The following is a 15806-nucleotide window of genomic DNA, read 5'->3' on the forward strand; positions in this document are numbered from 1 at the left end:
GGCTAAGTCACTTGGGGGTGCCAAAATGTTAGGCACCCCCAAGTGACTTAGAACGCCTACCTTGTACCCCGGGCTGGTGCCCCTGTACGGAGAGAACAGCACCAGCCCGGGGTAGCTGCCGGCGCTTCCTCCTTCCTCCTCGCTTGCGCGCGCATGCGCAGTAGAGTGAAAAGCCGAACTTAAACATTAAAGTCGGCTTTTCACTCTACTGCGCATGTGCCGGCCGGCGGATTTCGCTGGCAGCGCGCAAAGGAAGGAGGAAGCGGTGTCTACAGGTGCCCCGGGCTGGTGCTGTTCCCTCCGTACAGGGGCACCAGCCCGGGGTACAAGGTAGGCGCTCTAAGTCACTTGGGGGTGCCTAACATTTTGGCACCCCCAAGTGACTTAGCCTTTCCTTCTCCTTTAACTGCCCTCCATCTCCCCCCTTCACTCTCCCTTCTCACACTGCCTATTACAGTACATTGAAAAGTGGCCTGAGCTAAAAAAGCAGAGCAGTGCAGCAGAGTACCTAGGTGCCATCTTCTGTCCATTAGAAAATGGTTTGAGTCTCAGGTGGTGCTGGTTCATCCAGGAGTAGATAGCTACTTTCCTTTAAGTACATGGAAAGAAGAGGCTATATTTACATTTCATTTTATTAAAAAAAAGTTACAAGAGCAAAGTATAAAAATAAATCTTCATTTAGCTAAAGAATAAAAATACCTTTCTGAAATAGTTATTTTTACAAGTCTTCCACAACTGTTAGCAGTTGTACACTATACTCTGTGCGGCCCGGCCGGCAGATGGCGCTGCAGACAGACGCTGCTGTTCAGGCTCAGGGAGCACTTCCTCCCATGTGAGCGGCACAGGCAGAAACTCGCAGGGTGACAGATACCCAACGCGCTGAAACGTAGCTATGGAGGATATCGTTGTTCGCCTGGAAATTAGGAAACATATGCAGACCGCTAGTCTCATTTTGGGGTAAACACTATTTTTACAGCGTTTCTTTTTTTTTAAGTTTAACCTTAATATAACGCTACATTAAGTAGAACGACTTCCAACACTGAGCTTTGGCTAATGTTATTGCAGCCAAGTAACATGTCAGCCCGTGAGCATTGGAAAGCAGCAAAGTGATAGACCAGTTGTCGCCGCCTCCTATCGCAATCTCCCCCTCACAGCTTTCTGCCGAAACGGACTGCAGCGAGCCCCTGCAAAATGTACAGCCACTCGGCTTGCCCGCTAGCGTTATGTCAGCATGGCGCCCCCTAGAGGATATTTTTTATAATGACTAACACTAGATTTTAAAGGACCCATGTCATACTTTAAATTAAGTGCATTGTGTCTTAAAATACGTGCAGCCCCACAACTGCTGTGTTGTATTATTCCCTTCCTATATTAGACATGCATATATACACCTCTATGTGGCTATGACTGTTCATCTAGTCTGACCTAAAATCAGACTTTTCCAATGTGAATGTGGAGTATGGCATGTGTATTGTTTTCCCTGTTGACCACAGCATAATGGCAGTGTCAGACTGGCCCACCAGGATACCAGGAAAACTCCCACTGGGCCCAGGGGTCCGTGGGCCCTCCTGTTCCTGACCATTTGGCCTACTACTACCATTTTGGTCATTTGCTATTTCTGAATGGGAAGAAAGAGGAGAACTAGATGGAAGGGTAGATGCTAGCATGTACATAAAAGAGACTAGCAAAATAAAGAGGTCAAGTGAGGAAAGGAGGAAAGCGAGTTTGGAGAGTGGGCGTAGGGTCTCAGGTTTTCTTGTGGGCCCCTGGAGTCCTAGTCAGACACTGCATGATGGAGATGCTAAAACTGTAAATGGCTGCAGCTGGGATGTCAGGGTAGACCAGAATAACTGTAAATAAGCACAGACTTCTAAAGGAGTTGTTTAGCCTCATTTATTATAATCAAAGCACATTGAAGTTATAAAATGCAGGCATGCGCTCATTGACACAAGTTGTAAGTACAACTTAGGGGTACAAGTCCCTTTGTAAATGGCATCACTGTGAACTCAATTGAGTTTACATTGATGCCATTTACAAAGGGACTTGTACCCCTAAGTTGTCCTTACAACTTGTGTCAGTACCAATGAGCTCATTGTAAATTACTTGTAAATGCACCTCTCAACATAAGGGAATCCTGTTGGTTACTACTGTGGGACACTAGTTAATGAGGCTGATTGAACCCCCAATTTTAGCTGCTTTCAGTCTTGTATTGAAAGTAGCAAAGGTAAAATATTTGGCATATAGTGTATTCTTCCCCAGCCAACTACATAGGATACCAGAAGAAGTTACCACTTACTTTGGTCTCATTGGTCCAATTTGAGTTGCATTTCCATTTACCTCTATGAGTATGGATGCAACACAGTTACTATTTACTTAATTTACTGTTCTAGAAAGTTTTGGAAAAATTACTGTCATCATCGGTAAAGGTCAAACATTGCCATTTCCAAAAAACTTATCAACTTTGGGGAGGGCTCATGGCAGGGGTGCAACTATTGGGGAAGCCAACCATAGGTTGCTAGATATCCTGGATTTTATGTTTACGAGATGACCTAAATGAAATGAATGACCTTAAATTCTGCTATTAGAGGTAAATAAATGTCTTTTTTTTTTACATCAGCGGCTTAGATGGCTTTCCGGTAGATGTGTCTCTAGGCCCGTCATATTTACAGATCCAAACTTCTGAGCAATGCGAGAGGTTCTGTATTCCTGCAGAAGTAAAGCTGCTTCCTTCATCTTGCCGTTTAGTGCAGCAGATTGCAGGAGAAGGATTACACATGCGGCTGAAGGTGGAAGCTGCCAACGATACAGGTAGTGGCAGAATGGGTGAACAGTTGTTCTAAAAATAGTGTGTATTTTCCTTAGCATTGTATTATGTTACCAAAATAGTCTCCTTCAATGCTCTATTAAAATGTCAGTATCTGAAGTAATTGAAACCCTTGTCTGGAATAGGTCAATTTGACTACAGATGGGCTAGTTTTTTCTGTGCTGACCATTGGAGTTGTATTATTCTGTTTTAAAGTAAAGGCACAAAATGAGCTGTTGAAAAGGAATATGACTAAAAAAAAACTATTTTACCACTTAACCATATGTTTTTCTCTCTTTTGTAATTCCCCTTGCATCCCCTCATCATTAATTGCCCCATCAATTGAAAAAAGAGCAATAGTTGCCACACTAGACAATAGGGCTCCCAGAATAATATATGCCATTAAGCTTTCATACAGGTCTAGACTGGGATTTAAAATAGGCCCTAGTATTTCAAGTACACAGAGACCTGATAATCCCCCAACAGGGCCAATAAATAATAACTGTCCATGGCATCTTATAGCAGTCCCTGTTGCATTTGCCAGTGCAGAGATGTGCAACTAAACTGGTAAAGGGGATGGAGGATTTAAACAATTAGGTTAGACTGTCAAGTTTGAGGTTGTTTTCTCTGGAGAAAAGGTGCTTGCGAGGGAACATGATTATTCTGTACAAGTACATTAGAGGGGCAGATAGAGAATGTTGTTTTTTCCCATCAGTGCACCAGAGGCCATCCCTTTAGATTAAAGGAAAGGAACTTTCATTTGAAGAAGCGTAGCTGGTTTTTCACGGTGAGGGCAGTGAGGTTGTGGAATGCCCTTCCTCGTCATGTTGTGATGGCAGATTCTGTTAATGCCTTTAAATGGGGCTTGGATGATTTCTTGAACAAGCAAAATATCCAAGGCTATTGTGATACTAAAATCTACAGTTGGTATTGATGTTGGTATATATAGTTTAGGAGTGTATAGATAGGTCAGTATAGGGTTGTGTGTGCTGGGTTCCCTTGGAAGGGTTGAACTTGATGGATTCTGGTCTTTTTTTAACCCAGCTTAACTATGTAACTATGTACAGTATATGCCTTAGGCATAGAGGCGGGGTAGACAATAACTTTGGCTTTCCATTCAGCACTACCTAGATATCACTGCACATCTAGCTTTACTAACTGTGTCCACAAAATGGCAGCTGTCTGCTTGCTGTGATTGAGTAATTCCAAGACTAAAGGAAACAAGATTTATATTGTTTATATTGGGTAAGTAAAATTTATTTTGCTCAACTAACATGATGGATAATAATTTGGAGTTATTTTTTAGTGATGTCCACTGCATAAAAAATCCTTTTTTATACATAACATGAAATCAGATAAACTCCCCTCTGAATTAAAGCATTTCCCTCATTTATTACAGTGTCATGATGGATTTATGTATCTGAGTCCTACTAAGATCACATGCCATAGGGAAAGCATTGCACTGTGGTCATCAATAATGATGCATTTAATTAGTTGCCTCCTTTTTATGGCTTTCACAGATTATTAATAGCAACACAAGGGCATTGAATTATTAACTCTCTAGAAGGACTCAATAGTTGCTTCTGATCTAACCTGCTCCTGCATAGAAGTTCATTCATACCGAATGATAAGTTAAATTTTTTTTTTAAATGAAACAAATGCAATAAATTCAAGTAAGATACAGCTGAAGGCCATGAAACAAGTTTTTGTATTATTTACTATTGGCAAAACCAACTTTCAGCACTGGTGGCTAAGTCACAATTTCTTAAACGCATTCTCATCTTAAATCAGAGCAGTAACCCGCAATATCCTTATTGTTTCCTGCTGAGCTGTGCATAGAACAGGAGATAATTTATCCTGACAGAGTGCATGGTATAAAATTATGTGTATTTTGGACTGTTGGAAATCTGCCTGTTTGCTAAAGTCACCATCCACCCATTTGCAGCTAAAAGAATTCTCTGCAAGGGCTAGCATAATAACTTTTTAGGTAGTTTCACTTGCAAGTACTTCACTCTCGAATTCTTTGATCCTAAAAATAAGGTTAATTCTAAGCCTAGATTGATGTTAAAATATGGCATAATTAACCCATGTCACCAATACTGTTATTAATCAATGTGTAAAAATAAAAATTGATAAAGAGATTATAAAAAAAAAAATGGCATAATTTTAGTCTGGTAGAACAATAAGGGGCGCAGCCTTTTGTTATAAGCTGACCTATATTTTTGTATGACTGGCAGTCATATGTCATTCATCATACAGCTCTGCCCTGTATGCGTTTATCCTGTACCTGTTAAATATCTAAAATCTGTCAGTATGGGACTAGTGAAAATGTAGTCAGTAATTTCCTTCTTTGTGCACTCTATCTAGGTTAATTAAATTGACTAATCCAAACAGAAAATGTAAAAATGTAAATTTAAAAAAAAAATGTAGTACATACCATTGAGTTAGTAGTTAACTAAAACAGATAAATGATTTCCAGGTATCTTGCAACAATTGTTTTAACTAATGCTAAATCCCATGTTTCAGTACAAGGGGTTTTCACACTTCTTTATGAAGTCAATTTGTGAATTTATATCTCTTTTTCTTTATTATATTCTGTTAATGTAAAGTTGTCAAATAAGTACACTGCTGTTTTGCATCATTCTGTTGTAGTCCCCAAATCACAAATATGTGTGGTCCAGTGTGTTATGATTTAGTCAGTCACACTGCATTCTGGAATTTTGGTTCTACTAGTCATGTTGTTTTGCATACATCATTATTAACACCACAGACATCCAACAAAAATATAACAGTCCAAGTACTTTAACTAGAACTTTTTTTTGTGTTATGTACTTGGACCGGCAGAGGGCACTGTTTCTTTACCTGATGAAAATTTTTTCCTCTATCCACTGAAATGCACGCTGCTTCGGAAGAACTAGGAAAATCAATCATTTTACCAACCAACAGTTCTTCTAATGAGCATCACTGAGAGAAAGGTGCTATTGATCAGCTGCATCTGACAATATTTTAGCTGAAATTCATATGAATCCCTTTGGCCCTTTACACTTGTTATATCATTTTAGACCCAAAGTAAAACTTACTGGCCTTTTCTATGCTTTGCCCCTGTTACGGTATACACCATACATTTTGCTGCATTCAGCTAGTATAGTGCATGAACCATGATGAGCCAGTCTGTCTACTTTCTATAGTAATATGGCTGGAGGAATTTGGAGTTATTGTGGTGGTAAGTTACACAAAGTGTTATGGTTTAGGCTGCACTGTAGCCTGCACTCTGTCTAATGTATTATCACGTTTTGCTTATGCAACCAAACATGCCATATATGTCTCCAACTATAGTGCCATCTCTGGCTGGTGTTCCAGTATCAAGGTATAAAATAGAAATATTTTAGAATAAAGTTAATACACAAGTTGAAAAAAATCCTATGGTGTGTTCTGGCTGCTGATGCATTTGCCTGTGGAAATTTGCAATGCTTGTGCTAAAATGAAGGATATACTTTTAGGTCTGATTTTTCCTTACTGTTCTCAGTAGAATCCCATGTTGCTGATTAAGTGACTGGCACCTGATAATCCACACAGCCAATCCACAATAGAGGGCATTCCTAATGTATTCTATACCAGTCATTGGAAATGTGCCATAATAAAAAGTGTTTAATTATATGAAAGCCTTTGCACACAACCTCTGTTAATGCTGATTGCTGTTTTGTAATTGTTTTCTAGACATGCCTCTGTTGCTGAAGGAAATCCTGAAGACTCAGAAAAGCTACACTTTTTACTGTCAGTCATGTGGAGAGCTCATAATCAGAAAACAGTAAGACATTGTAATGTACTATTCACAAAATATAATGTTCAAGATCCCTGCTAAAATTGAGCATGCTGTGATACAAAACGTTACATGCCTCCAACTGTCTGATGCTCCTCAGTGTGTGAAGGCTCCAGCTTTACAGCAGGGCTCAAAATGTCGCTGTGTCAAATTTTGATTTATGTGGTGCCAACTATAAATGCAGCCTTTTTCACAGACCAGAAATACAAAAAGGAAGAAAATAATATTATAGCATAGCAGCACAAGTAGGATTCTATGACTTGCATGACTCCAGCTAAGCCATATAGCCTATAAAGGTAGATGGATTTAGCTAAAAAGCACCATGGGACGAGCCGTGTATCTGCTCTGAGTTCTCAGGGATTGCAACCTACATTTACTGGTAAATTGTGAATAATGGAAATTAGAATTCAGCAACAGCTAGCGACTGCTTGATGGCCAAAGCAAGAGAAATATTTGCAGTTATCACAAGATCAAAAGTTATGCATTCCATGAGCTTTAGCTGTTGCATACTCCTCAGAATGAAAAGACAATTGGAGGTTTATTGTTCAAACTACATGACCACAATGAATTTGGGATTATTTTTTCCCTTGGTAAATTCCTTGAATTTCCATCATGTAACACATGTTTGTTCACAAGACCACACACTATTAAAAATTATGTTTCATCTGCATTTATATAAAGCACAAGTTCAATAATTTAGTTCCAGTAGGAGTGCCCATGATTGATCTGGTAAAGTAACCTCAACTATAGACTTTAATAGTGGCCTCCAGTGGCCAGGTTCCATCAAACTAACTGGAACAAATTCATGGATTAACAAGCAACTTTTAAGCAAAGCATCTCTGATAATTTATATAGAACACAGTATAGAAATTGTAACTGGAATGCAGAACTAGTTAAGAATACAAGAGTGTGCAGGTTAACTCAAAAATCGTATCCAAATCTTGAGCTGCATGTAAGTGCCAGTTGTAGTTCTTTGCTAGAAATAGTTAACAGCTGTAGGCATGTTTTAAGGCCAATGAGTGGAGAGAATGGATTGCCCAGCGAGCAGGGACCCAACAAGTACATTTTCTCTCTGTGTCAGTTCTGCTGCTTGAGCTGATAATTTAACATAATGCAGTTTGTAAAACTTCTTCAGATATGTTGATTTATGGCCAGTGTGGGAGTAATTGAATCATCACTTCATTGCCATTTCAGAAGCAATGTGGTGTTGTTTGTTACACTGGAGGTTTTGTTTTGATTAAGGACGTTTCAGTAACTGTACAGTACTGACAGATGTTGTGCCTGCCTGATATATGAGAGGAAAAGAGTGAAGAGGCAGCACTTCTACTGCTGTACATAACGAGAAGTGTTTATTAATAATAACCGCAGCATGCCTTCCTGCTAAATAGAGGGCCTTCTGTATAGTGCATTAATCAGTACCCTACAGCTTTGCACCTCATGCTGAACTACGATACTCAGCATTCACCAACAGCAGTATCTGATGGTGCTGGGATTCATAGTTACCAGTCAGATACAGATACAGGGTGTCTAGTTCCGGACCGTGATGTGATTCTTTATGATGTGAAAGTAACATACATTCTACAGTACTAAAGTACTGTAGATTTCCTTTAAAAGGATTTTGTCATGATTTTTATGGTGTACTTTATGGGATGGGGTATGGGACCTGTTATCCAGAATGCTCGGGACCTGGGGTTTTCCGGATAAGGGATCTTTCCGTAATTTGGATATCCATAACTTAAGTCTGCTAAAAAACATTTAAATATTAAATAAACCCAATAAGATTGTTTTGCCTCCAATAAGGATTAACTATATCTTAGTTGTGATCAAATACAAGGTACTGTTTTATTATTACAGAGAAAAAGGAAATAATTTTTGAAAATTAGAATTATTTGCTTATAATGTAGTCTATAATTCACAACTTTCTGGATGACAGGTTTCCGGATAAGGGATCCCATACACTGTTAACATTGCAAATGATTCACTCTACAATTTAAAATTTTATTCTTGAACCAACAAAAGTATATTTTTTTACCCAACGTCTCTCGCTATTTTTATTGTAATTTGGGAGCCACTACTTCTGCCCGTCACTGTACAATGTATTTAGGATCTGGAGTTATTTTCATAGAAGTCAATGTACCAATATTTACAATTGCATACTGTGTGTTTATAGTGGATAATGTACCCCCTACTGTAGTTTATAAAGATATTATAAGTCATGGAGGAGGTATATGACCAGATAAAAGCACAAGGCCACGAGTGCTTTTATACAGGTCATGTAACTCTGAGGTGACATAATATCTTTATAAAATTTAGTAGGGGTACATTATTCATTATAATCTACCGCTGCTGTGAGGGGGGGGGGGTTCAGTTGGAATCCTCAGTTACCACTCCTCATGTGCATTCACTTGTTCCTACATTTACATGTTACGTGCTGGTGGGGGGGTCGGGCGTCGGGCAAGCCCTGGTGTAGCCCCACAGGTGTGGGTGGAGGGGGCCCCAGGGGTACATGTGGCAGCATGCTCTGATTTGCGGAATTATTTTCCCATCTCTGTTCCCCTCCACTGCCTTCATGTGTCCACATACCTTGTCTACCCTGTCCCAGTTTGCTTGTTGTGTCCTGTTTCTGCTTTCTTCTACACCCCTTCTCCATTTTCTTCCCTTGCACTGTCTTCCCCCACCTCACCTCCGCTTTCTCCTATTCCCTGTTATCATTCCCTTTCCCTGACCTGTCTCTGTACCCTTGCACTCAGCATTTAGTCACTTCTGCACCTTCCATTTCTTTTTTCTTCAGTGGGCAGCAGTTGCTGTCTTGTTGAAGGTCCAACAGGGGCCGAAGCCTTTGAATTACGTGAGTTTGGGGTTAGTTTGGTTGTATGTTGGAGGGCAGCGGCGGCAAGGTGATTTTGGTGGTGCCGGCAGGAAGACAAAAAAAGCTGCAGGGAGTGGGTTGCCATGCAATGAGAGACACAATATTAATAAACATCTCTCTATGTTATAAATGGTGCATACTGACGTGGGTATTCTAACGATATAACTTATCGTAGAGAAATGGCCAAACACTATAAATTTTTACACAGTCTATTGGCATACATTTCTTCTTTTAAATGTATGCCAATAGACTGTGTAAAAATCCCAAGGAGAGGGGGAGATATCAATCGACTGTTATTGCAAAAGGAGGCCTTCTGGATTCACAAGCTGGGATGTGTTGCAACGAGGGGACTGAACACCACGTTGCAATTGAACTGTTTTTTGACAGAAAAATAATACCTATTAAGATGTATTACTGTATTATATTGACCCGGGTATAGATACTATAAATGTCATATAATCTATATGAATGTATTATATTTAAGCAAGGTAAAATTGTATGAATAGGAATCAATGGGTTAATAATATGGGAAACTTTGGGACCATGGACATAGGAAACTGTGCATAGTCATGTATTGTTTTTAAATTTGACTAATTTAGCAAAATTGCACTTTATATGGTTCCCCTAATGAGGGGGGTGATGTGACTCCAACTTGCAGCGCAGCAGTAAAGAGTGACTAAACTTCATTACAGCACTGGTCACATGGCTATGGCCACCTGGAAACTTTAGGCAATGGCTAGCCTCATGTTAAATTTAAAAATTAAATATAAAAACATCTGTTTGCTCTTTTAAAAAATGGATTTCTGTGCAGAATTATTAACTGATGCTTTTTGAAAAAAACATGTTTTCCCATGAAAATATTCCTTTAAACATTGTAATATAAAAGCTAGCAAAGTTGTTAGGGCTATTATGGTATAATATGCTTGTACCACTGATTAATAAGCATTTTTAGTGACTGATTCTGCATTGCCCAAGTTCCATTTTATTTTGTTTATGACCTATAGAGATGACCTGAATATTTAGTTTGTTTTGTTAGTATGGAATGATATTTGTTGTACTGCTAAATAATTTCAACTTGTTGCACATAAAGCATAGATAGTCTAGGGAAAAGGCGCACTATGGGTGCGCAGCAGCTGATGTGACCAAGCCATGCTGTAGAGCAGTTTTAGTGACCTTAAACGAATGCTGTCATGGGAAAACGTGTTTTTTTAAAAAAAACACAGTTAATTGAGCTTTTGCAGCAGAATCCCGCATTAAAATTATTATTTTAAAAGAGCTAACAGATGTTTTTATATTTAATTTTGAAATTGGGACTCCATGTAACTAGACTCCTTCAGCTACATGGAGTACGAGAAACAATAGATTATATGAAAGTAGTTATGTGCTGGCTCCTTCTGAAAGCTCAGACTCAGGCACGATGCACTGAGATGGTTGCCTACACACCAAAATTACAACTAAAAAAATACATTTGTTGGTTGAAGAATAACAGTTTAAATAGTAGATTGAATTATTTGCTATGTAAACAGTGTAATTTAGAAATAAAAAGTATACCATAAAAATCATGACAGTATCCCTTTAATTGGGTATCCCTGACCAAACTATAATTTGTTGAGTCATTGTTCAAGTAGGTGAGCTCCACATATTGCTTAAAGATTTATAGGGTTTGGTGTAAAAATATTAAGATTGCTTTACTTTACATTATTGACATGCTCTATCTCTGTATGACTTCCTTCTCTCAAGGGGGTGCTGATATTTTAGTTACCCCACTAACATTTTGTCTAACTCCCCTTCCCCTTTAGATTATAGAGTCCTAAACCCTGATTTTCTTTTAACACTCTGCAGTTTTAATAATGTTAATCTCCTTCGATGAAATATAGCAATTTTTGTTTGTGTGTGTGAAAATTTTATTTCATTGTAGTTTTATTATGTTAATGTTATTTTTAGTTGTTTTATTGTTTGTTATTTCATGATGATGCAAGTACTAATGATTGGGGTTTTACGCACAACTGACTGCAGGGAAATCTGTGCAAGTGCAACTGCAGTAGCAGACATAAATAAACCCTGATATCTCTTGATGGTTGCCCTCAGCCCACTCTAAACATTTAGCGTAAATATCTTAGGCTCTTTCAGTTGGGCTTATGTAAAAAAATAAAAATAGGCGCATAGACACTATCTGAACTTCCCAAAAGATGTATAAACATTTATGTATTTATTTTTTACGCAGACATACCTGATTTCACAGATGAGGTAACCCCTTCCCAGGCTCTACTTAACAATGTAATTAAATCTCCCATCACCTTGTTTCATTGTGAAGTCTTGAATTCTGAAGTCCCTCTCCTTTATGTAGTGGAAGGTGTAAAGATTCTCTGGAAAGCAAGTTAGATTTCAAGTATCCATCACTTTACAATGAAACAAGATGATAAAGGGGTTGCTTAAACTATGAGCCTAAGTGGGCAGGGGAAATGGCCCCTGCAAAAAGAGACAGACTATTAGTTTCCTTTAAACCTGTAGAGCCAGGTATGCCTGTGTAAAAAATACAGGTATGGGACCTGTTATCCAGAATGCTCAGGACCTGTGTTTTTCCAGATAAGGGATCTTTCCATAATTTGGATCACCATACTTCAGGTCTACAAATATATGAAATAAACCCAGTGGGGGGGATTTTAATTATTTGATTAAAATCAACTCTATGGGAGAGGGCCTTCCCCTTATCATATATATATATATATATATATATATATATATATATATATATAAAAGATAAAGGATGCCGCACTCACAGGTCTTAGTGAAAAATAAAGAAAAATTTATTGTGTCAAACTAACGTTTCGGCTGACTCCACAGCCTTTCTCAAAGTGAGTGCCGGCTTCTTCTCTTTAGACTATATATATATATATATATATATATATATATATATATATATATATATATATAATGTGCCTCAGCCTTTTTCTATATTTATTTATATATATATATTTATGTGTATGTATATATATATATATATATATACACTATACATATATATATATATATATATATATATATAATATAGAAAAAGGCTGAGGCACACACTTATAGGGATTACAACCTGCAAATCAGAAAAACAATGTAAATATGTAAAAAATACTGATGCACTCCAGGAAAGTTTAATCAAATGTTTCGGTCCTCACCCAGGACCTTTATCAAGATCTTTTATCTAATTTATTTATATTTTGGGAGTTCAGAAAACTGCATTATCTGCAAGAAAATGTGTTGCCTTCATTTGCATTCCAATGGGTTGGATTTGGTTTGACTAAACATATAATATGGATCCACTTCTTGCAAATTGTTTAATAATTTGGCTGAATTCAGAATCACATTTACCTGCTTATTTGTCATAGCCTGAGCCCACAAAGAGTCTCTCAAACAAATCAGTAACTAGGACCTGTTTGTATTGAAGAAATATCTACATTTAGCTAGATGCAGCAGAATAACTGGACTCACTGCATTATAACTATGCTTTGGAACAGTATTGGAATATTGGGATTTGCAAAGCTAGTAAATACTGAAAGTCATCTTGCTCTATAACTAACTGAAAGAGCTTCAAATGACTTCCAGAAGAAACCAGTCTTATTTAGTGGTACCTTCTGAATGAAAATAATTTGTTCTATTAGCATACTGAATCTGTAAAGCCATAGAAGTAAACTCCAGCGCTACCTAATAGACCTAGCATTTTCCACTAGACTTTAACAATTGCAAGTAAGTATGTATTATCTGATTAAATTCTTACCCTGCAAGTCTATATAAGTAACTTTTAGCAAAATGGTTTATTGGTATATTTGCTTTGCCAGTACTGTAATATGCATATTACAAAGTAAGTTATCCAGTGCTGATTTCAAAGATGTGATGGCTTATGTAGTCTCTGATGCCTTTCAAAAGAATCTAAAATTAATGATTTTGCAAAAAAAAAACCCAAAAAAACAACTTGTCAGCATTATATTTTGAAATGATCTCAGCCTTAATAACTCCAACCCAGTGCTTACTATTAATATTTTGACATATTGCTACAGGCATGTGTAGGTAAACATCTTTGTCAGTGCATCTGCTGGTGTATGACTCACAGTTTTGCTCCTTGTGGAGCAGTTATCCTGATAACAGCATATAGCTAACTAGATCAAAGCAGTAGGCATGCTGCGATTATCTGTGTCCATTGGACTATTTGCAGTAATGTAACCTTGCTACTTTGCAGGGGAAAACTTGAATCACAAATTGAAAAAAGGGCATTCATATCATCTTTCATGATATGAGGCATAGCTAATGATTGCAGGCACAAATAATGGATACCTATTAACTTGCCTATCCTTTTGAGATGCAGTAGTCAAGGAAGTCTGTCAGGTCATGGGAAAGTCTGATAATTATTCTTCTCTTCTTGTGTTTTTTGCCTTTAAGTGCCTTTTTGTATTTTTTTTTCATATAATCTGCACTCCTTGGGCAGCTAAACCTGCTGGTCCTGACCTGCCTGCCCTCACTTCCATGCTACTGTAATTCTTCAATATTTGGCCAAGTACTTCACAGTAAGGGTAATTAAAATTCTTGGTGGCAACACTTTAAAATTGTTTTAAAATTTTTGGTAAACCTGGAAAAATATATCTGCATTAAAATGCAATATAAATGTTATTTTAATTATTGAGCTGACTATTATTAGTGATTATATATGAACAGAGTTACAGCTTCTAAAGCATGTAATATTTACAAGTGTAAAGTAACAGTACATTTATGGATAGATTTACAAATGTTCAGATCTTTTCTCCTGTGCAAGTAAAATGTTTTTTTGCCATTGGTAAAGTCAAATTGTACATGAGTATTTTTCACACAGTATTTGTTTGCTTAAATTATAAATCCAGATGGATATTTTAGAAGTTGCCGAAGAAATTTATACACCAAGTGAAAGTTCTTATAATGGCAGTATAGGGCCTATTTATGTGGGGAATAAATTGTTGAAAAAAATGTTAGTAAATGTGCCTTAATATTTCTTTGTGTATAACCATTTACCTTTTTTTGTTGTTTCTAGACCTTTAACAAAGTTTTCCTCAATTATATTTTATAGAATACCTTGTAGAATTGTGATGGTGTTCATTTGCCATCAGGTGCTTGGTATAATTGGAGTGGTGCATTGTTTACTCCACAGTCCTTAGTAATAATTATTTCTCACTCATAAAGAGTACAAGTAATCGTATTTAGCTCTGCAATCTTTTACATATGCTGTTTGTGTGTTCATTTCCCAGGAACATAATGCTGTGTGCCTTTCTTTTTAAGACAGTTCTGTAGAGTTCTTCCACTACCTAGTGAAAACTGGAGCTCCCTGGTTGAAGAATGGTGCTGCCACCCTGATCCCTTTGCCAATCGCAATTGCTTGCCCAAGGTTAACGACTGTTTTCTGGGAGACACTTTCCTTTTGTTGAACAAAGTAAATATTTCAGACCCCCTTGTAGAGAATAATGAGAAGTCATCTGTTCCTCGTTTGGCTGATGCTAATGCCTTGGTAAGTTATTAACGTTAATGACATCAACTAATTGGAACATCCATATTGCCCAGTATAACTTTATTATTCTAAATGAGATTTGTTTTAAATGGAATAGAACAGTGTAATCTTTCTCACTTAGTGTTTCTAAGTTTTGTTGTCAGATATCATGTGAAATGGATTAAGGGGAAAATAAGCTTGTAGTTAGTTATTTATTATCTGGATTATATATTGCTTCCAAAGCTCTCATTGCATGTTGTGAAACAAGTGTAAGAAAGTAAAGCAGAGAATTGTTCTCTTCACAGATGCTTTCTCTTCTCCTTCACAGGATTATATTTGTTTTCTTCCCTTTGATTAACCCCCTTTCTTCAGTAGCTTAAGTTTGGAAAATTTTGTGATTTTCACATTAGAGAAGGACCTTAGATACAGGTTTTAACACTTAATAAGAAAGACCTTTGCCACTCACTTGAATACAACATTTTTTAGCAATGTATTCATGAAGAGTAGGCTGGAAACTGTATGTAGGATGCTATTGCCAATAGGTGCAGGATGCAGAGTGGATTAATTTAGTGCAAGTTGCAAAGCACAGGCCTTAAGGTCCCCATACACATGCCGACTATAGCTGCCAATATCGGTCCCTTGGACCGATTCGGCAGCTAATCGGCCCGTGTATGGGGAGAGCAGAGCGGCCTGGCCGACCGATATCTGGCCTGAAATTGGCCAGATCTCGATCGGCCAGGTTAGAAAATCCGGTTGGATCGGGGACCGCATCGGCTCGTTGATGCGGTCCCCGATCCGACTGCCCCATTGCCGC

The 15806-nt window shown here is 37.8% G+C and overlaps 1 protein-coding gene across 3 annotated transcripts in view; it reads left to right on the plus strand.

Moving 5' to 3' along the window:
• Positions 1 to 759: 759 nt before the first annotated feature.
• The window catches only part of ube3d (ubiquitin protein ligase E3D), an 85674-nt gene continuing 70627 nt past the window's right edge, over positions 760 to 15806 (plus strand). Inside the window, exons 1-4 of one of the 3 annotated variants that reach the window (XM_031902405.1) lie at positions 760 to 957; positions 2618 to 2808; positions 6521 to 6611; positions 14788 to 15013. In XM_031902405.1, coding sequence (XP_031758265.1) covers positions 893 to 957; positions 2618 to 2808; positions 6521 to 6611; positions 14788 to 15013 — 573 coding nt within the window. In that variant the 5' untranslated portion in view covers positions 760 to 892. The remainder of the gene's footprint in view (positions 958 to 2617; positions 2809 to 6520; positions 6612 to 14787; positions 15014 to 15806) is intronic. The other 2 variants (XM_031902404.1, XM_002938455.5) reach the window with 2 other exon arrangements.

Source organism: Xenopus tropicalis, chromosome 5 (genome assembly GCF_000004195.4).
Source record: "Xenopus tropicalis strain Nigerian chromosome 5, UCB_Xtro_10.0, whole genome shotgun sequence".
In the NCBI taxonomy this organism is placed as follows: Eukaryota; Metazoa; Chordata; class Amphibia; order Anura; family Pipidae; genus Xenopus; species Xenopus tropicalis.